Source organism: Lithobates pipiens, unplaced genomic scaffold (genome assembly GCF_037356315.1).
Source record: "Lithobates pipiens isolate NorthernLeopardFrog02 unplaced genomic scaffold, aLitPip1_a1.2 Scaffold_47, whole genome shotgun sequence".
In the NCBI taxonomy this organism is placed as follows: Eukaryota; Metazoa; Chordata; class Amphibia; order Anura; family Ranidae; genus Lithobates; species Lithobates pipiens.
The window spans coordinates 4,101,449-4,124,096 of NW_027507871.1; the positions used below are offsets into that span (position 1 = coordinate 4,101,449).

Genomic DNA, 22,648 nt, shown 5'->3' on the forward strand with positions numbered 1-22,648 from the left:
CTGCCCAAATCCAACCCGCCATACACGGTCACTGTGTACAAGCGGGTGCTGAAGTGACCACCGGCTGGAACTGGACAGTGTGCAAGAAATGTCACCAGCACACCATAGATCTCCAGAACGGATCCATTACAGCAAATGGCAACATTTCCTTCATCAGGCATGCAACAATGTAAAGGTGGGGCTCCGAAATGTTGCCATTTGCTGTAATGATGTGATCACTGAAGATGGCTTTAGACCCGTTCTGGAGATCCATGGCGTGCCGGGGACATTTCTTGCTCTGATTTTTGGGCCGAATCGCATGGTATACTTCTGCAGAGTAATATTACATTGCAGCAGCAAGCTGCGCTTTATTAAAATGGGTCTCTTTAAAGAGGCAACACCAATGATGGACTCACCTCTGTATTCTCCTCTGGGGGTTTTGTTTCGGTTTCTGGTGGGGTCTCTTCCTTTGCAGCATTCTCTTCAGACTTTGGAGGCTCATCTACAGAGATGACAGAATAGATCCACTTAAAAATACTAAACAAAAAAAAAAAAAAGTTGCTCTCACCCCAAACATTACAGGTACTTATAGCGCTGTCAATTTAAGCAGAGCTTTACAGACAGTATTTACTGTACATTCACATCAGTCCCTGCCCTCAAAGAGCTTACAATCTAAGGCAAACATGGCTTAATTCACAGCAAAGCTATGGATTTCTGCACCTTGCCTTCCTAAATGAGGTAGCCATGTCCTGTCGAGCCTTTAAGGGAGAGCACTTTACTGTGTGCGGCCCTCCTAAACAGACAGGTTTACTGTATGTCCAGCCATTGCTTCCCACAAATCATGACCTGAAGAGGGGCGTCTGCGATGAAGACTGGACAGGGAAGGGGGTCCCACCACAATGGCGGTGGAGACTGGACGGGGGGGGGGGGGGGAGCCACCACATTGGTGGTGAAGACAGGATTGGGGGGGGGGGGGGGGGGGTGTGGCGCGCCACGGTCTATTTGTAGTGAGGAGCCCATAGCGACCATTTTTCTTTCCTGTGCATGTTAGATGGAAATTCCCAGGCAAAGCAACATGCTCATTTTACAGCAGGAAGCACTGGAGAAGCAAAAGATATACAACACACACACACACACACACACACACATCTAGCTCACCAGTCGCAGGGGTTGGGGCTGGTGTATTGGGCTGCGTATCCCCCGGTGTAGATGGGGTGGGAGTTTTGGGTGATGGAGAATCGGCAGGTGAATTCTTCTTGTTCTCCTCCGCTTCTGCCAGCTCCGGCATACTCCAGCGCCCATTCACGTGCTCAAACTCCTGAACCTGTAGGAAAATGAAAAGCATATAATGTAAGAGAACAGCCACATCTCCATTTTGCATGAGAGGTAAAAAAGTGATAAATCTCCTCTGCTTGCAAATATTTGAATCTAAGTGTTTGTTTTTTTTTGTTTTTTAACACCATTTAAAAAGCTGAGCTAAATTATTGGTTTCCCAAAACTGCCATGAATGATGACGGTTATAGTTACTAACATGCTTTTGTTAAAGCAGAACTAAACCCAATCAATATAGGTTTCAGCCCTGGTTCACATTGAATTCGGCTTGGAAATCGCGCAACTTCACGAGATTCAAAAGCCGCATGTCAGAGCAACTTGGCAGACATCTGTGTGACTTCACATCTCTGCAAGTCGCACCTGACTTTGCCAAAAATGGTGCAGCAACTACCTTTTCAAATTGGTGCCGCAACCACAAAGTTGGCGCTGCAACAGTTTGAACGGTTCCATTACCGGCATTGCACCTATGTGAACATGTGTTAAAAAAATAAAAAATTTCCATCCCCAGCATGCCAGGTTATATGCTGTTACATTGGCTTGTGCTCTCAACCAAAAACACAATCAAATGGCTGCAATCATAGCGGACCACAAGTGCAGCATTTCGACAGTTGCAGATCAAACAGGAGGCCAAGATGGCGGCTTCCTTGGCTGAAAGGATAGAAGGGTTTAGCTCAGCTTTAAGAATCCATCACAGAGGCATTAGGATTTTGTCCTTTATTCAAACTATAAAAAATGCACACAGGAGACACTGACCTTCTTCCGAATAAGAGACATAACGCCAATCCTGGTTAGCACATGTTGGCGGGATAGACCTTCTCTTGGGACTCCGTCGGCAAATGTCTCCGCCCCGTCTGCTCCGGGTTCACAGAGATGACGCATGAATAATGACACATATGCCCTGAGGAAAGGAAAATAATGGAGGACTTAGAATAATATATATCCTATTACCAAGACAGATAAGAACAGTCACCAAGATTGATCTTTAGTTACATAATGCTATGCATAGCTTCCATAAGAGGTATAGAGAACCAAGTCCGAAAGCCGTCACAGCCAGCTTCCCAGTCAATATGCCAGCAAGAGGGAGCGGAAAGACTGGCCCGGTTGAAGACCGTGGAAACTCTCAGTGTTGGATCCTTGGACAGGAGGAGTATTTTTGCAGAACTTAAATCCCAGTATAGATCAGACCTCTGTTCTGCATGTAATATATAAGAACTACAATCTAGTTCAAGGTACATTCCTTCACATGCAGATCCCCCCCGATAATCTGAGTTTAGTTGTGTCTTGGCGTCATGTGACACTCTGTATATCCTGCTGATAAACGGTCTCTTCCACAGCCCCTTCCTGCAGGAGCTAGAGTCTTCAATGCTCCTCTGTAATCTTTCAAATTCTGCAAATGATACAACTCCCTTCACAGCTCTGATGTTGGGTGGAATTACATTTTAATTAGCATTCAGTGCTGCCCAATCACACCTACACCTCCCAACTCAAAGAATTATTCGAGGAAACACACACACACACACACACAGCCTGTTCTGTGCTGCTGCTGGGCAGGATGGAATGGATCACAATTAGAATTCAATCCTGCCCAGATAAATATGCACCACCCCATACGAGTTCCACCCCTCAGATCGCTGCCCCCTGTGAACTGATTTACATATGAAGGAAACATCTTACCAATACCCTCCCATAGCCCTTCCGCTGCAGTCTTGCATGTTTTGCAAGACAGGAATGACACCGCAGGGGGCGGACGACACCAGAGGGGGTTTTCACCCACCCACATGAAGGCCCAGAAACATCCGGACCAAGTCAACTCCCTAAAATGCTACAAGTCACTCCCATAGCCCAGCCTGAATCTACAGAGGCTCAAATGATCATGGAACTTGTAGCATCAGGACTGGGAAGGAAACAGGAAGTCAGAACTTTGAAACTCAGCTGGGAGAAGGACTGACATCACAGAAAACTGAGGTGTTTGCTTACTTCTGCACGTGAGTGTGGCGAGTTTAAAAAAAAAAAAAAAAATTTATATATATATATATATATATATATATATATATATATATATATATATATATATATATATATTTTTTTTTTTATTTATATATTTTTTTTAATTTACATTTTTACACTGTTCTAAAAAAAAAACAAAAAAAATAAATAAAAAAAATTGTGTCACTTATTTCTATTACAAGGAATGTAAACTTCCCTTGCAATAGAAAAAGCAGTGGAGGGCACCGCCGATAAAAAGTGATCTTGCGGCGAATCCACTTTTATCTTGTAGCAAACCGCCCACTGAAGTGCTGCTGCCATAACAACGATATTTCTCTTCAAAGTACTGACGGTCTGTAAATGGTTAAAATTAACATAGTAATTTGCTAAAAAAAAAAAAAAAAAAAAAAAAGATCCTTACTTAAACTCCTTCTCGGATTTGCCACGTAGGTCTCTTACAAGCCACTGGGTGGTAAAGGCATCCTGAGGGGGCATTCCATAGCGCATAATGGCATTCAAGAAGGCCTTTCTTTGTCTGGCATTGAATCCCAATACCTGAAAAGACAGAAATATTGCGGCGTTAGCTCATGGCTCCTATGGAGCTTATTTCCAGAATGCAATCTAACAATTCCTGGGAAGTCCCCGGGATCTGCCCGTACCTCGATATTGCCTCCCACACGAGCCAGTAGTGGTGGGAGTGGTTTGTCCTTGTCATTTCTCAAGCCTTTCCTGTTGGGCCGGCGAGCAGCTGTGAGCGGAAGAGACGTGTCAGGAAAAAACATTGGACAGGATGGATACGCTGCAAAAAAGCACCAGCGCAAAATGGTGTAACAAAAAAAAAAAAAAAAAAAAAAAAAAACACAACACTCACTCACCTTCTGATCGCTCATCAAAGTCTTCATCGCCTTCTTCTGAAGCCACAGAATAATCAGACTGGTTATCAGACTGATCATCCTGCCAATCTAAAAATCATAAAAACATAAACGTCATTAAAATTGAAACATTAAAAAAAAAAGGAAACACATTTAACACCCGAGGACCAAAACGATCTCCGTGGTATGGGTGGGCCTGCTTCTCACCTCTGTGGGCCCGCTTCTCACCTCTGTCCTCCTGGCTGCCATCATTATAATTGACTTGTTTTCGAATACGCTTTCCTTTGCCCAGGTTTCGGGCCAGGTCCTCCTGCTGCTGCTCATAATGATGCCGGAGAAGTTTCTCCCAATAGTCTGGATCCACGCTCTCTTCCTGCTTGATGATCTCACGGACAACCTCCTCTTCATCCTGAGCGAGGGACCAGAAAGTTGTAAATGGCTATCCGAGACTTAGGCGCCCCCCCCCCCCCAAACCCCAATTATGAAAACGTATAACTGGTTACTCACGGCCAGCTCTTCATCTCTGACGACATACTGCGCCACCTTAAAGGAGCTCAGATATTCGTTCATTCCTTGGATCTCAGTGTCCTCTGTTTGATGATCTTGGTTCCTGTCCAGTAGTTTATCAATGGCTCTGTCATCATAGTGGATAACACTGAGGTCTTCTCCCTCCTTGTTCTCACCTATGGACGACACAAAAGGCGTTATATGGCCTGCATGGTACAAGTTGCCAGTTATCAGCTTCTTCTATGGATCGTCTAACATGACTTACCACCTTCTGTTGCCTCATCTTTAAAGAGCTCTTCAGTACCAAACTTCAAGATATCGTCCAGCTCCTGCTTGGACATTGACCCAGTTTTGGAGCCGAGACCCGGCCTTACGACCAAGTGGGTCAGCATCATCTTTTTCTTTGCTACCTGAGTAATCCTCTCTTCTACGGAGGCACGAGTGACAAACCGATAGATCATGACCTTCCTGTTCTGTCCAATACGATGAGCTCTGCTGAAAGCCTGGTGGAAAAAAAAGGGCAGGGTTAGCGAGATGTGAGAGATAAAGAATAGATCTTCTAGCTCATGGGCAAGATGACAGGGTCCCTATAAATATTACATTTAAACACAATACAAACACAGACCAGTGGTATCCAGACTTTCGAAACAAAGGGCCAGTTTACTGTCCTTTAGATTTAAGGGGGGCAGACTGTGGCCCTTGTAAAAGGTTTTTGCCCATTGGCAGAAACAGCGCCCCTTCGCTCACCGGGAGAAAATAGCACCAATGAAGGGAAAATATGCCCCACTGTTGGCATCAGAGCATCGAAATATAGTGCACCAAGGACCAGATCAAAGCAAGCAAGCAAAGGGCCGCATCTGGCCCCCTGGCTGCAGTTTGGAGACCACTGACAAAGAACACAATATGAATCAAAAATGCCCAAGGTCTTTAAAAAGCTGGCATTTACCATTTCATCAGAATGGTAGATGCACGAGGACCAATCATACATTTCTCAATACTGGACCATAACTTAAATTCCAGGAATTTGGCTACTTTGTAAAAACTGCAGGCATACCACGATTTTAAGTCTAATGAGGTGCCTACCACCTCTGTAGACTTCTCCATTTTTCACATCTGAAAGCTTTGTGCTCACATGGGGGGGGGGGGGGTGGAGAGCATTTCTTACCTGAATATCGTTGTGAGGGTTCCAATCAGAGTCATAGATGACTACAGTATCGGCCGTGGCAAGGTTAATTCCCAAACCTCCAGCACGAGTGGACAGAAGGAAACAAAACTGCTGAGCACCGGGAGCTATGAAAACACATGAAAAATACAAGAATACATCAGGGATAGAGTGATAGAACATGAGCATTGCGATTAAATACAGACCACATGGCAACCAAACCAGACTCATAGGCATGGAGGAGCCAAGCTAGGAGGACAGAGCAGCTGAACGGAGCTTGAATAGAGGAGATGGGAGAGAATATATCACCATGTATAAAAATATAAAAAAGGGATATGATCGCCATGTATACATATATTGGGGGGGGGGGGGGGGGGGGTGATTGCCATGAATAAAATAGATAAGGCTGGATGTGATCACCATGTGTAAAAAAAAAATTTTTATTATAAAAAGGGGGGGGGATCTGAGCGTCATGTATTAAACACCAAGTTGACTATATGGGCAACATTTTGTATTGAATTATTCAGGTTATTACAGAGGACAAGGTGGCACCGTTTACGTCTGGAGAAGAGATTTAACCTCCACATACGGAAAGGCTTCTTTACAGTAAGAGCTGTAAAAATGTGGAACAGACTCCCTCAGGAACTAGTTCTGGCCAGCACAGTAGATGGTCAAAAAAAAAAAAAAAAAATAAAAAAAAAAAAAAAAAAAAACACCACCCTGGATGCATGCCTTAAAATACTCTATGTGACTAGTGTTTATTTTTTTGGTTGAATTAGATGGACTACCGCTTTGTTTTTCAAACCCAACTATGTAACTGCCACGTTCTGATTCTGGCAAGATGAAAAGATTTAGACAGTATACTAACCATTAAAGCGATCGATGGCCTCCTGACGCATGTTTCCAGTAATTCCACCATCTATTCTCTCATATTTATACCCCTCGTGCTCCATGAAGTCTTCCAGCAAGTCCAACATCTTGGTCATCTGATGAGAGACAAGGAAGGTCAAACACACTGCAGTAACCCCCGAATACTGGCACTAAAATGACGATCGTTTCCTTAAACACAACATTTACAGAGGAAAATAACTGAAACCAAAAATGGTCAATTAATATTTGGCATGCTAATATTTGTGATTCAACCGAGTTTTTACCAAATACAAAAATTGAGCAATGCAGAATTCCGGCGCTACAGAGAGAAGGAGAGGAGTGATGTTCGAGAGGCTGCAACCCTGGACAGGCGAGTGTCTGATTATTAAAAAAAGTCAGCAGCTACACATTGTAGGCAGTCAACCACTCAAGCTCAATGATTTTCCATCCGACCACCCCATAGAGGACAGCAGGCTGTGTCCGCTCATCAGCAGAAGCAGACACTGACCGGTGACCCGCCTGGTCGGCAGGGATCTGTAGAGATCCCCCCGCTGAGCTGGCAGATCCACTTCACGGAGTCTGCCCAGACTGAAAAAGAGCATTTAGCTTCACTAACAAGAAATGCATTTCCCTTGCATGCAGCAAGGAACATCTAACCTGAGAAAAGATGAGCACTCTGTGTCCGTTATCCTTCAGATTTCTCAGCATCTTTTGTAGCAGCAGCAGCTTTCCGGCTCCTTTGATGAGAGCGCCGCCATCATACATTCCATTCGGCATCTTTGGAGCTTCCTGTAAAATACAGAATTGGAATCAGTAAATTGTCAAACAACGCAGGTCTCTCTCTACCCAAGACCTCTGTATATAAAAAGACTTACCATAGCAGCCACTGGGAAGAGGTAAGGATGGTTGCAGCATTTCTTCAGATCCATCACCACGTTGAGCAGAGACACTTGGTTACCACCTCCTCGGGTATTCAGAGCCTCAAAGTTTCTAGTGAGGATAAACTTGTAGTATTTCCTGTAATTGTAGAAAGAGTGTTAAAAACAGCTGAACCGGCTCAGAGACCACCGACTACCAAGATATTGCATGACTGCTTACTTCTGCATGGGGCTCAGCTCCACACGCACAATCAGCTCCGTCTTAGAGGGCATATTCTTGAAGACGTCAGCCTTCAATCTTCTCAACATGTGAGGACCCAGCATGTCATGAAGTTTCTTAATTTGATCTTCCTTGGCAATGTCGGCAAATTCCTCCAAGAAGCCCTCCAAGTTGCTATAGAAAAAGAACAAAAACGATGTTACACATATCCTAAGGAAATATGTGCCAATGGCAAACCAAGTCAAACCGCTAATTACTTCTAAATCTATACACTTAGGGATTTTTTTATTTATTTATTTTTAACCAAAAACCATGTAGCAGAATACATATTGACCTAAATTGAGGAATTCGTTTTACTGGATGTTTTATAGCAGAAAAAAAAAAAAAAAAAAAAAAAAATATATATATTTTCCAAAATTTTCTCTTCGCAATAAAAAAAAAAAAAAAAAAAAAAAAAGGGAGGTGATCAAATGCCACCAAAAGAAAGCTCCATTTGGGGAAAAGGACAATTTTATTTGGGTACAACATCACACGACCGCGCACTTGTCAGTTAAAGCACAGTGCCGTATAACAAAATGGCCTGGTGATGAAGGGGGTAAAAAACCTTCTGAAGCTGGAGAAGTGGTTAAGCCAAGGGACTTGAATTAAAATTGGGAAAAAAAAATAAAAAAAAAGAAGTATGAATAAAATGTTTGCACTATAACACACCCAAGCCCCAGATTACATTCTTCCACACCAGTGTCTTTAGTCTACCCTTCACATCACAGCAGTGTCCTCAGCACCCCCCCCCACATCACAGCCCCCCCATTAAAGCGATCCCACTGGGGTTGAATTACTAAAACCAGAGTGTGCAAGATTTGGCAGCCAATCAGCATCAAGCTTCAGCCTGTTCAATTAAGCTTTGACAATAAAACCTGGAAACCGATTGGTTTCTGTGCAGAGCTGCCCCAGAATTTGCACGTTCTAGTTTTAGTTAAGCAGCACCAGTGTCCTAGGTTTCAATGCAAGCCTCCCCTGCACAGTCCTACCTTAGGCAGGACAAAAAAAGCAATCACCAGCCTGGGGCGTCCCGAGTCTGCAGCCCAGAGGCCGCTGTCATCTTTACAGCATGGCAGGGGGTGGGAGGTGCTGGAGATATGGGTGAGGGTGGGAGCTGCCTAACTTGCCATGTTAACAAATTGGCATTTCCCAGCTTGTTCATTTGAAAAAGACTCCCGCTCTGCAGACCCTCCCTCCCCCTGCCCTGGTTAGGTGGGAGACCACAAACAGCTGCGGTCCAGACAGGACTCACTCTGTCCGGACTCGGACCGTGGGCTGCCATTCAGTGATCCCTGCTTTAAGCCATCAACATGCTTGGGTACTGTACCCCAGGACATGAAGGACTTGGGTACTGTACCCCAGGGTTACAAAAAAAAAAAAAAAAAAAGTCATCCAATAGGGAATGCTTGTCAGAGGCGACAACTTTTTACCAGTCAATCAATGCTGAGGCCAGGGGATCAGGAGGGGTAAGAGATAGAGCGTATATATCCATAATAAGCAAAAATCACCACTACTTATATACATACTTGAAGCGCTCTGGAGTCAAGAAATTGAGCAAATGGAACAATTCCTCCAGATTGTTCTGTAGGGGGGTTCCAGTGAGAAGCAGTTTATGCTGAAGACTATAGTTATTCAGAACTCTGAAAAACTGGAGACAAGGCACACACGTTAGCAACAGCGACACCAAATACACAATATTTCTTTATTCAGAGAAGCCGCAGAGCCTTCTCCTTACCTTGGACTGGTTATTTTTCAGACGGTGAGCTTCGTCCACCACAAGACAAGCCCAATCTATGGACCCCAGGACAGCCATGTCTATGGTAATCAGCTCATAGGATGTCAACAGTACGTGGAATTTTACAGAGGAATCTTTCTGTAGAGCAGACAAAAAAACCCACATTAAAATAAGGGCAGGCTAACCTTGCTAAGCAAAATCCAAATATATGACACAACCCAAGTTGTACAAAAGTAAATAATTTGCCCCCCAAAAAAAATAAAATAAAATAAAAAAGGCACGGTATTTCAAAAAGGTCCATAATGATAATAGCAATAAAAATAAATAGTTCACTAAAAATCGGGGTTGGTCCGTGGCCCGTTCGCAGCCGGGCCACAAAGGCTGCACTGTCAGAGGTGTGGCGGCAGGTGAGCAGAGAGATATCATCTCTCATCGCCTTCCATTACCGGTGTTCCAGCACAATATTGGAGGTGTGGCGGGCAAACAGAGAGAGAGGACATCTCTCACCGTCCTGCATCACCGCCGCTCTGCCCTCACATCCAGGCCGCTACATTGTCGGAGGTGCGGTGGGTGAGCAAAGAAACATCTTACAACCCTCCCCACATCACCGCTGTTCCGCCCCTCACTCGGAACCCAGCACTGCACCAAGGCCTGCCTCAGTGCTCAATGGACCAATGCACACGTCTGCTGCCACCAATGCAGCGACAACGCACATCTGGTGGCAAGCGAGAATGCACATCTGGTGGCAAGCGAGAATGCACATCTGGTGGCAAGCGAGAATGCACATCTGGTGGCAAGCGAGAATGCACATCTGGTGGCAAGCGAGAATGCACATCTGGTGGCAAGCGAGAATGCACATCTGGTGGCAAGCGAGAATGCACATCTGGTGGCAAGCACGGTGGCAAGTGACACTCGGGGCTCCCACTGATTCTGCAATACGGCAAGTTTAACCATTTGATTTTATATTACAATGTAATAGAATTATTGTGCTTCAATCATCCTGACACCATATCAACTATGGTGCTGTGATGATTGAAGCGCCAACACCGGCCATTGCACCAACAAATTGCCTGCAAAACATCCCCCCCCCCCCCCCCCCGGGCCTTGGCACAATTTTCTTCCACGCAGCCAGTCACTGGTGTCAAAAAGGTTGGGGACCACTGCCCTAAAGTTCTGGCACAATAAAGGCAGCGCCACCAAGAAACAGGAATCAATCTATAAAAGAAATAGCAGGAAACACAAGGGGGCGCCACCAAGTGCAGTATTTAAAAAAAAAAAAATAATAATAATATCACTTCAATAAAAATGCCAAATCCACACTCGAATTGCTCCAAATAGATAGCAAGAAACCTTTATTGTAACCACAAGTGCTAAGCATCCGTTACACACCTTCATTCGCGATGCTTTCTTGCCTCCTCGGATTGCATTGTCTTCAAACGAGAACTCGTTCTCACGAATGACGGCTCGGCTGTCCTTGTCCCCAACATAAGTGACAACATATATGTCGGGAGCCCACATCTCAAATTCACGCTCCCAGTTGATTATAGTAGATAGGGGAGCACTGACCAGGAAAGGACCTTTAGAGTGACCCTGAAAACAGACAGAAGCGTTGGCCTACATGTAACTTCAATTAAGACAAAGAAATAATAAAAAAAAAAAAAATATCAACTTTCTTCATAAACATCAGCAAAATATGTATTTTGCAACAGATTTTTGGTGGGGAGGGGGGACCCAGGAAGAGAAGAGGAGGAGTATAACCCTGTTTTATTATAAATGGCATATTTTTTTTAACACTTTAATATTTGGAGAGCACAGGCTGAGAAGGAATATCTGCCATGCCAGAAGCCGTATATACATCTGGAATACTGACCCCCACATTGTTATGGGGGGTTAGGGAGACCCGACTTACCTCTTTATAAAGAGAATACAAGAAGACTGCAGTTTGCACCGTCTTGCCCAAACCCATTTCATCGGCAAGGATGGTATCGGTGCCCTGTGCCCATGAGAAACGCAGCCAGTTCAATCCCTCCAGCTGGTAGGGGTGAAGGGTTCCTCCGGTACATTCCAAGTAATCTGGCTGGCGGTCGTATTTCACTGTGGGCTGAGAGAAAAACAGGCTTATGAGAAACAAAAAACACGCACACAGAATATGGGTTTCCAGAGACAACATTCCGCAACTTACATCCACAGCCGGGGTGTCTGGAGGTCGCTCAAGCTTTTTGAGTTTAATTTTCTTCACTTTTTTGCCGGGTCGTCCTTCATCACCACACATTAGTTCCCTGCAAAATCAGAAAAGAGTTTTATATAACAAAATGCAACATATAATGGCCAAGAGCATCAGATATCCAAAGTCCAAACCCTCACCTGTGGTTCCAGTAGCCCTGTTTGTACATGTCATAGTCCTGAATGTCTGCATCTTCTAACTCCCAAGATGCCTGGTCATATGGAAGGTCTCGCCACTTGATCAAATAATGGACATTGCCCTTCTTGTCCACACTGAGGAAGCAAAAAACACAAAGAAGCTTAATTAGCAGTAATTCATTGTTTTCCAACCCAGAAAAATAAGACTTAAAGCTAAGCCTGTGCTCTGCAGGACAGGCAGGAGCTACGCCTTACTGCTCTGGAGGAGGAGGAGGAGGAGGAGGAGGAGGAGGAGGAGGAGGAGAGCCCACAGGCAGGAGCTACGCCTTGCTACTCTGCAGGAGGAGCAGAGCCCACAGGCAGGCATCATGCCTTTCTGCTTTACCCCTTTGTCAAACCTCCTAGGAGGCAGGACATATACTCCAACGGTCTGGTGTGTGTCCCAATTAACGTTGGGACACACACACACACACACACACACTTTTATTTGCTAAATTTTGCAGCGGCACCGATAATCAGTGTCGATGCCCCGTCTCACATGCCATGGAAAGGAATGCCGATAACAGTCTTGTGTTTAAATCATGATCAGCCATCATGGGACACAGCCGATCATGTTATACAGGGGTGCTGTGACTGGCCCTTTACCCCGATTGCTTTCTTGGGACACAGTTAATCACCAATCACAGGACGACCCCATACAACTCCCTCCCAGAACTGGACACCCACTCGGTAGCCATTATTCTGCTTTAGGGCAGTCAGGAAGTGGTTAAAGCAGATCTTCAACCACAGCAGCATGATCTCTCTCTCCACCTCTCTGGTTCTGTGCATCAATAGCGCTTTTGGTCCTGCTGCCCTCCCACATCATTCGACTGGTGCTCCCTTTGCCTCCCTGGGGTATGCACGTCTCATATCCCAGGAGTCAAAGCCTTGCCATTCAGGAGAAGATGAAGCCCTGAGCCTAGCAGGGCATCATTGAGAGGCGGGACGGCTGAACCTCCCCCCCCCCAAACCGCCAGCAGTCTCTTAAGGACGTTAGAGCAAAACATGGTGGCACAAGATTGAGAGAGTGCTGCCAGTAGAGAAGAGGAACAATAGAGAACTAGCGGAACTAAATAGTATAGATCGCTCTCTTGAATGGGAGAAGAGAGGGATTGGAAGATTGGTGCATCTCTATCAGGGGAACATTATAAAATCTTTTGAAGACCTTCGCCAGGAATTTGGTATCTCTAATAAAACATTTTATATATACTTACAAGTGAGACATGGGATACATTCCCAGTATGGCACACTTGTAATTGAGAGGAAGAAGAATCCCCTAATACAGAGACTTCGAGCAAGGACAATTAAAGGGCCAGATCTCCTACCTATATACAAGACTTAAGGACAAAGTTCTGAATGGAGAGGCATTGGATAAATGTAGGAAAAGATGGGAGGATGACCTGGGTCCAATTGAGCAGGTACAATGGGACGAGATCTTAGCACAGGGGAATCTGGTGTCCATCTCCCCATCGCAGCGCATGTCCCATAAGCTTTTTCTATATAGAGCATATTACACCCCTAAAAAAATGAGGAGGATAAATAGAAAGCTTAATGGCGAGTGCCCTAGATGTGGAGCACCGGGAGATTTAATCCATATGGTTTGGAAGTGCCCAAAATTATACCGCTACTGGATAGATATTGTACGTAGTATCAATAGGATTTTCAATACTATTTTGGAACCCGAAGCTAGACTTTGCTTGCTAGGGATTATGGATACGAGTAGAATGTCTGCTGCGACAAAAATATCTATATTTAGGTGCCTGTATCAGGCTAGACGTTTGATTGCGCTGAACTGGCAAGCAAAAACTCCTCCAGTACTGAGCGCATGGACAAATGCTATAAACTCCACGATCTGGTGTGAACGGGCAATGTACATTAGACAAAATAATCTTAAAAAATTTAAGTCGCTTTGGATTTCATGGTTGCGTGATATCGGCTACCCTCTAGATGAGATACCGTAGGATGAGACCTAGGCTGTATTGTACCTAGGCCGGGCCTGGTGGGGCGTGGGAGATTATCGGAAGACTCTTACTACTGTATCTGAGCCTCCTTGCCGTTTCGCTATTGGTTTGGCTTGTTGAGTAGATTTGGTTGGACCTCACAGCAGGCGTTCGAAGTATAGGGTTGGGGGGGGGGGGGGGGGTAGGGATTAGCTCTGTAGCCCACTAGGGATAATTAGACGTTAGCTATGGTAAAGGTTTTGATATTATGTAATGTATCTTTCTTTGTTTTAAAGGATAAGTTGTTATTCCCTGCTGGTATGCAAAAAAATCTTTTACAACCGTAAAAGCATGTTATTTGTATGTATATTTTAAATGCATATATATTTAATAAAGATTAATTAAAATTAGAGAAGAGGATCTCAATTGGACAGTGTGGGATCCGATAGGGGGGAACCTAAAGCTCTAGGCCAGGGATCTCCAAACCACGGCCCTCCAGCTGGTGCATAACTACACATCCCATGAGGCATTGTAAAAACCTGACATCCACAGACATGACCTAGCATGATGGGAATTGTAGTTCCTGAACAACTGGAGGACCATAGTTTGGAGACCCTGCCCAAGGCTCTCCAAGGCCAACTAGGTACACATTAGGCATAAAACCTCTCTAAGGCTGTCATCGCCCCTCTCCCCACCCGTACCTGTGGTTAAGTACTCTGTGAATCATTATCCACTCAGGCTTGATTCCATAGCGGAAGAATTTCTCTTCCATTTCTAGATATCTTGGATCTTTGTTTTTCCTTTTGCGGCTTTTCTCTTCTTCATCTACTCCATAATCGCCGGCGGCTGGAGGATCGTCCATGTCGTTCTTCCGCTGGTAGTTCCTGAACATGACCTGGCAGTGCAGCTCCAACTGTAAAAGACGGGACAGCAATGAACATTTCATTTTCAAAGTGTGTTTTTATTAAATGGTTCATTATTTCTTAAATCAGGAAAACAAACAAACAATCTCTCAACATAAAAAGATCATTGCAAATGGTGTAAAAAAAAAAAAAAAAAAAAAATATATATTTAAAAATTTAGAAAAACTGGAGTTAAACGACAAAATCGAAGCAAAGTTAAAACCTTGTTGTCAGGCTATGCAGGATAAGTGCGAAAAGCACAAAAAAGCGATAAGGAAAGAGAAAGTGTTGGTGAGGATATGGCGAGAGCCATAGAGAATATGGGCAATCGATATATATAAATAAAATAAAATAAAATAAAAAAACTTTTGTTAAACTGCCCATTAGAGGTCGCTTCCCTTTATATACACACACACACACACACACACACGGTGGGGGAACTCGCATGCGATTGGGTGCAAACTATACTGCTAATATTCATTTTGTATTGACGCAAATTGCACCGCAAAGTATCGGTTTCGGGATTGGGTGCATTTTCACTAGTACTTGTGAAAATTCTAGGTATCGGCACTGATATCCGTGCATCCCTAGTTGGACTTCATACTCCATCTTTAGCCATCACCATAGAGGAAAGTGGTGCGGCTTACTTTGAGCCTATTACGACATGTTCTCTATGTGTCGTGTCTAACACGCTTGTAATAAAATTCAGTGTTTGAGAATTTCTGGTCCTTTTGTGCAAGTCCATAAACTTACACCTCTTCTGTATTTGCATCTATCGGATGATGATGCCCTTTACTGATCAATACTATCCTAACAGGCACCAATACTTTGAATTTTAATCTGGAAATCGCTACACTTGCCCAATTTTTTTTTATTTATTTTTTTTATCTTTTAACACATCAGCTTCAGAGTTAACATGTTCACTTGCTGTCTGATATATCCCACTTTTAACTAAATCAATGTTATTCACTTTACCAGCCTACAGTCATAAGGTTATGGCTGATTGGTGTATAAATATTTCATCACAAGTGTCCAAATAAAAAGTTACATTCCATCATAATCTGCAAACATCCACTTTTTTGAGAAAAGTGTGCCACAAATAATAAATGTCACTGCTATCCATTTTTCTGGATTTGCCAGAGGATCTCAAGCATGTTTTTGCAGACATCTCCCCCCCTGGCGCCATCCTTTTAGTACAACATACCTGCAGTTCCGTCACCCAAGAGCAATGTAGATAGGACATGCCCTGCCACTTGACGAAGAACTCCCGCTCCGCTCTACCCTCCAAAGGTTTGTTAGGAGGGGCATTAGGACCATCTGCTGCTTTTAGCGCTGAGGTGGGAGAAGGCGGCTGCCCCCACTTCCATATCAGGATTTTCTGGATTTTACCCTTCAAGGCAGGACACTAAAAAGACAAAAAACACATTAAAGCTTTAGGACCAAAGCCATGGGATTATGGACATCAATAAACCTTGAGAACTCCAGAAATACGTACTGTGCATCTTGGGCAGAGCCATTCCCCATTGGGTATCTCTGGCAGTGGCGGGTTCAGACAGTGGATGTGATAGGAGGAAGGACAGGAGTCACAGCACAGCAGTTCACCTCCATCTTTACACACACGACAGAACTCCATGTGGTGATCCTCCTCCTCGGGGTCACCTACAGTCTCGTCCAAATCATCCTCACACTCGGAGTTGTCCTCCTTGGCTTCCCATTGGACTCCCTCCTTTTCCTGGAAAATAAATAAGGATGAATGAATTAGGACAGACAAGACGGAATGTTCAGCGGCCGTCACTGTGGTGCAGAAGAATGTCACTTACACAATGGGGGCAGCTCCATTTGCCCTCGGGCGCCTTGTCCATATCTGGGTCCAGGCAGACCATGTGGTACGCTCGGGGACAAGTATCACACAGGATGATCTCCCCTCCTTGCTGGCAAACCTCACAGTAGTCCTGGTGGTCCGTTTCATAGCCATCAACAGGACCGGGTACTTCATCTTCTAAAGAAAAAATAAAAAATATATTCAAAAACCCCCTTTATGGTGAGGTAATGGGGTCGATTTACTAAAACAGGAGCACTCTGGATGTAGTGCAGTTGTGCATGGGAGCCAATCTTCTAAACTCAGCTTGTTCAATTAAGCTTTGGCAAAAAAAAAAAAAAAAAAAACCTGGAAGCCGATTGGTTTCTATGCAGAGCTGCACCAGATTTAGCAGCCTCCAGTTTTACCACATCAAAACGCCAAATATTTTTTCCTTTTTAAAAGTTGAAATCTAGGAAGAGGAGAGAGAAAAGCTAATCTGGATGAATATAAAGAGGAACTGCAGTCTGCTCACATCATTTGTAAGAAAAACCATCTTTGCCATTTGGAGCTTCCCTCAAACCACTCTGCATATTTTAGATCTACACCGATTCTGTACTTACCAAATATGCTGCAGAAATCTCCCTCCATGGAGTCTGACTGCAGCCATTTTAACTGTGGGCAGCTGAAGCTGCTGCCCGTTCACTTCCTGGATTTAGGGAGGCACACCTCCAGCTCTGCAGCCCTCTCACTCCTCCCCTCTACTTTCCTGGCAAACTGGAGGGGAGAGGGAGAGAGCTGTGTATGATGTCATAAGCCTAGGCCAGTGTTTCTCAATTCCAGTCCTCATAGCCCACTAACAGGTCATGTTTTCAGGATTTCCCTCAGATGAAACAGCTGGGGTAATTACTAAGGCAGTGAAACTGATCAAATCACCTGTGCAAAATAATGGAAAGCCTGAAAACCTGACCTGTTAGTGGGCCATGAGGACTGGAATTGAGAAACACTGGCCTAGGCTAATCACCAGACAGGAAACAGGAAGTGGGCCGTATAAAGGGACTTGGCAAAAAAAAAAAAAAAAAAAGTTTTACTATCCAAAGTTAAAACAAAGCAAGGGAAAAAGATTTAATAAAAAAAAAAAAAACTGAAGGTTTGCTTTAAAAGTAAAAATTCCAGGCCATACCTAAATTGGTCCTAAAGGGATTGTAAATGTTTTTTTTTTTTTTTTAACCACTGCTTGTCCACCCATTAGTAGTTTTACTGCTACAGGGTGGAATTTGGAAGTGGTGTGCAGAATCTATAAAACACACACACACACACACACAGGGGGGGGGGGGGGGGGGGGGGGGAGCGCAGGTTCCAGGAACTCTATCTCCTCCATCTGACGATCGTCAGGCAGACACAAAACTGCGATCTGCCTATGGGACACAGATACATGCCTTCCCCTAGTAAAAGCAACACACACAGCTCAGACAAAAACTAGCTAGAAAAACATCTGGGTGTAGTATTGAAGGTACTTAATCCACAAAAAAAAAAAAAAAAATAGGTACACTCACAAGACGAAAAGGTGGTCAGCGTTTTGTAAAAAAATAAAAAAATATACAGGGTTCATCCACTCGTGTGGCGATGTCCCTCTGGTCGCAGCTGTGCTGGTGGCTCCCAGCACGTCCTAGTCCACAGGTGCACTCAGGGGAAGCTGCCACCGTCACTACTGGAGGGAGCAGGGTGGTGCGTCCTTTCGGAGCATGCATCTTCTGGTCCGAATGCGCGCAGCACCCCGCTCCCCTCAGTGGTGACATTGGCGCAGCCTTGACCAGAGGGACATCTCCACAGGCCGCAGGTCTCATTCCCACTTCCCTTTTATTTAGAGTGTCTTTCCTGAGCCTTCAGCCATCTCCAGTCAGTTAATTTCAGAGACTTGCATTTGCGCAACTGTTTAGAGCACAACGCAGGCTCACTCCCTTCAGGTGCAGCGTTTCTCAAATCTTGTCCTCAGGACCCACTAACAGCGCAGGCTCACTCCCTTTAAATGCAGCGTTTCTCAACTCCTGTCCTCAGGACCCACTAACAGGCCAGGTTTGCAAGATAACAAAATACATCACAGGTGATATCATGTGCTGCTCAGTGATTGCCGTATTCTAGGGTGCATCTCCCAAAGTAATACTTAAAATCTGGCCTGTTAGTGGCTCCTGAGGACAGGAGTTGAGAACCACTGCTTTAGTGCAACAGTGCTTGGTTTTATCTTTTTTCCCTCAAACACCAGCTAGGCACACAGTTAACCCTTTGATCACCCCTGATGTTAAGCAGTGCACTAGAGAAAAATCAGTTCCGCAAAACAGTGCTCTGCAGCAGAGTAGTGTCCATCAGACCTGCATGGGCAGAAACACAAATCCTTTGGCGGGTTAAACAGCGCCCATGTCATTTGACTGGCGTTCAGCTTCACATATCCCATTACCTTTCTTCTTCTTCTTGGCAGCTCTGAGTTTCTTGCGGCTTCGGCTACTTTTGCTGGTGGAGCCATCAGATACAGACAGGCTGTTCATGCTGCCCTCATCATAGTCTGAGTCGCCATCGAGGTCCTCCTCCTCGCTCTGCGGAGAGGAGATCATTGCAAAAAGGTTCAGGTCACTTCGTCTGATAATAAAATATAACAATGACCACCAGTGACAGCAAATACTTACAGAAGAGCGTTTCCGTTTACCAAAGCCCCCAAGCTTGATCTTTAGAGGAGCCACCTTCTTGGCTTTGGTCTTTTTGTTTTCCGGCGGACGAACAACCTTTGGTTTTTTCCTGGCGTTAGGTCCTAAATTAAAAAAAATATTAATGTTTAGGGATTATTAAAGTGGAACTTTCGCTTATTTATTCGCAGACTCCAGGTAAGTGTCCCATTATTAAAAGTTAGTAGCTGCTGACTTATTTTTGCAGCGGTGGGCGGACCTCCACTTTAAACCTTCAGTAGGGGACATCACCTTATTCCTATAGCAGGGATAAGCAATTAGACCTGTTGCAGAACTAAAAGTCCCATGAGGCATAGCAAGACTGACAGCCACAAGCATGACACCCAGAGGCATGATGGTAATTGTAGTTTTGCAACAGCTGGGAGGTCCGCTAATTGCAGATCCCTGTCCTATAGCCTTGACAAGTTGATCTTGTCCCTCCTCCCATTATGCATAGTGTGCACACTTTGGGTGACTGTTGATGTGGTATAAAAATATATATTACCTATGAAGTAGTAATGTTGACATCTATGATTTTATCTAGATTGTATGCTGTACAAATTATGTATCAATGGCTCCTGAAGAAGTGGACTAGGTCCTAGAAACACGTCGAGCCTTAAGACCACATGTGGACAAGACACATCATTCTGTCAATTTTGGCGTTTTATGGAGATGATAGAGATTTCTCTCCATCAATATGAAATTATTATGCAATGACGATTTTTATTAACATGAATAAAACGGTTTAAGTACCACAAAATGTTGCATCTCAAAAGTCCCACTTTTGATACTATAGTTAAGTATGACATTGATAGATTAGTAAGCCGGAATCCATTTTTATTTTTGGGTTCAGATCCAATTTCCATTCTTCCACTTCCTAAGCCCATAAGCCATATATTACAGAAGATCTATCTGGCCTTCACACTAGCAATCTGCATACTTGCCTTTTCCTTCCTTAGTCTTGGCTTTGCGCAGTGGAACCTCAACTACTGGTGGTGGTGGAGGCGGCGGAGGAGCAACCACCTCGGTAGATGCCACCATACTGGCAACGACTGCCTCGGCGGCGGCAGCTGCAGCGGCCACAGATGCCCCAGAGCTGCCCTTTAAGGGATTGTTGGTGCTGAACTCCCTCCACTTGGCTCCGAGAACCATCATCATCTTTGAGACAGCAATTTTGGGGTTCTTCGCAGCAATTAGTGGCCTAAACAAAAAGATGCGGTAGAGGTCAGAATGGTGCGCAATGCAATCTCAAGACGTAGAATCAACCAGTGGAATGAGACGCAAAAAAAAAAAAAATAAAAAAATAAAAAAAAAAAAAACCCACAACACATACCTGACAAACTGGCTGAAAGCCTTGTAGTTGGTCAACGTCCTGTAATCGTCCTCCGTGAATAAGTGGTCAATGTCTTCCATGCCCCAGTCTTCCAAAAGCTGTGCTGAAGTCTTTGGTTCCTTTGAAGAAAAAAAAAAAAAAAATATATATATTTTTATAGTAACATGAAGTGAAAAAAAGCCAACCACCAAGCACTGCACACAAAACCAGTATGAATGCCACTCTTAAAAATGGGAACTACACAGTGTTCTCCCTTACGGCCAAGGAAGCTGCCACCTTAGCCTCCGATCTGCCGTGGCCATGCTGGTGAACATGTGATCAGTTATGATAGCAGCTATTTGACAGCTTAACAGTTTGGCAACACCAAAGCCGGCACCATGACTACGAGTTCAACTTTTGACAGTGGAGCAGAGAGCACAATCAACTGACAGTTATCACTGGTAGAATGCCATGAATGTAACAGTTTTTGAAAACTTATATCAATGGGTTCAGTCGGGCTTTCCCCAAATGGCAGGGGGAGGGGGCCCCAGCATGAATGGGGCACTTTGCTTTCCTTTATCTGGCTAATGGGACACCATTCCTCCCAATGGCACCAATGATAGGGCAGAGCCCCCAGCACAGAGGTCTGGACCCTGGAACTCTGCACCCTGGCTGGCAGGCCATTCCTCTCACTGGCACCAAAGATGGGGCACCATCATATGGATCGGAGTTCATGTGACCACTGACTGGAAGTCACATGTTTGGGAGCTGGTCCCACCGGCGGGAGGAGAGACTTCCGGGTGGTCGTGGTGAAGTCACCTCCGCCGTATGTATGTACATACAGTTTTAAATACACTGCACAAAGAAGTAACCCTCTCTGGTTCTTGTATGTCCCTAAACCTGGCAGCACATATGGAATTTGAATATATTAACTGCTTGCATACATCTAGCATCTTTTATTTTACCAAAAATATGTAGCAGAATACATATTGTCCTAAATGTATGAAGAAATTAAATTTTTATTGGATAGGTTTTATATTAAAAAGTAAAAATATAATTTTTTCCTTCAAAAATTGTCTCTTGGTTTATAGCACAAAAAAAAAAAAAAAAAAAAAGTTCTATGGGGGGGTTGAAGAGACATTTGTGTACAGTGCCGCACAATTGTCAGTTAAAGTAAGGCAGTGCCGCATAGCAAAAAGATGGCCTGGTCATAAAGGCAGGGGTAAATCTTCCGGAGGTGAAGTGGTTAAAGCTCACCCTTTTTCTCCTGCTGGATGTAATGCAAATGATAACAGGGTAGTATCTACACTGACACATAAACAATGTATTCTCTATGGCTCTGACCCCCGACTCACCTTAGAATCATCGTCGTCGTCTTCTTCCTCTTTCACGTGTTTCACCTTCGGTTTCTTTTCCTTCTTCTGAGCCAGCTTCTTTTCTTCTTTTTTCCCGGGTGTAATCGCTGCCTTCGCTGTCTGAGCGGAGAGGTCCCAGATCATCGTCCCAAATCATTTCCTTCCCCTGAGCTGTCATCAACATCCTGCAAAAAAACAGTACAAGATCTCTCAGTCCAAAACATAATAAATCTATTGTGCTGATCTCTAAAGGAAACAATGCACATTGCAACATCGCATGTTCTCACCAACACAAGGCCTTACCTGTAATCTCCCTTCACCATCTCAACCGCTGCCCGCCTCTGCCCTGAGAGCACCGCGTGGCACCTGGCTTAGATACACTTCCAGACACTTACCTCCTTTTTCTGACGCTTTCCTTTGGGGGTTTTGGATTCTCGCCCCTTTTTGGGTTTTTTCTTTTTCTTTACTTTCGGCGTTTCGACTTCTGAGAGGTCGTCATCCAAATCATCGTCGTCTGCAAGAGAAGGGTGGAGGTCAATCGATCTGAAGTGCAGAACACTACAGCAAAGGCCAATCAGCCATCAACTAAAACAGGCAAGGTCTGTATCAGTATGTATCAGACACACGGCCTTTCTGGGGCTTAC

The 22,648-nt window shown here is 44.4% G+C and overlaps 1 protein-coding gene and 1 non-coding gene across 2 annotated transcripts in view; both read right to left on the reverse strand.

The window, feature by feature from the left end:
• Positions 1 to 22,648, reverse strand: part of CHD4 (chromodomain helicase DNA binding protein 4) — a 55,454-nt gene that overhangs the window by 14,017 nt on the left and 18,789 nt on the right. Inside the window, 32 exon segments of the mRNA XM_077467113.1 lie at positions 396 to 481; positions 1,138 to 1,303; positions 2,065 to 2,209; positions 3,719 to 3,852; positions 3,957 to 4,045; positions 4,173 to 4,259; positions 4,398 to 4,578; positions 4,677 to 4,852; positions 4,942 to 5,179; positions 5,842 to 5,966; positions 6,707 to 6,824; positions 7,366 to 7,497; positions 7,584 to 7,725; positions 7,807 to 7,980; positions 9,372 to 9,493; positions 9,581 to 9,718; positions 10,970 to 11,170; positions 11,490 to 11,681; positions 11,763 to 11,859; positions 11,945 to 12,076; positions 14,622 to 14,833; positions 16,027 to 16,227; positions 16,318 to 16,554; positions 16,643 to 16,821; positions 19,076 to 19,211; positions 19,302 to 19,423; positions 20,282 to 20,538; positions 20,671 to 20,789; positions 22,005 to 22,104; positions 22,106 to 22,153; positions 22,155 to 22,189; positions 22,400 to 22,518. Of these exon segments, the coding sequence (XP_077323239.1) occupies positions 396 to 481; positions 1,138 to 1,303; positions 2,065 to 2,209; positions 3,719 to 3,852; positions 3,957 to 4,045; positions 4,173 to 4,259; positions 4,398 to 4,578; positions 4,677 to 4,852; positions 4,942 to 5,179; positions 5,842 to 5,966; positions 6,707 to 6,824; positions 7,366 to 7,497; positions 7,584 to 7,725; positions 7,807 to 7,980; positions 9,372 to 9,493; positions 9,581 to 9,718; positions 10,970 to 11,170; positions 11,490 to 11,681; positions 11,763 to 11,859; positions 11,945 to 12,076; positions 14,622 to 14,833; positions 16,027 to 16,227; positions 16,318 to 16,554; positions 16,643 to 16,821; positions 19,076 to 19,211; positions 19,302 to 19,423; positions 20,282 to 20,538; positions 20,671 to 20,789; positions 22,005 to 22,104; positions 22,106 to 22,153; positions 22,155 to 22,189; positions 22,400 to 22,518 (4,640 nt within the window).
• Positions 723 to 859, reverse strand: LOC143956999 (small Cajal body-specific RNA 11). Its single transcript, XR_013270040.1, has one exon.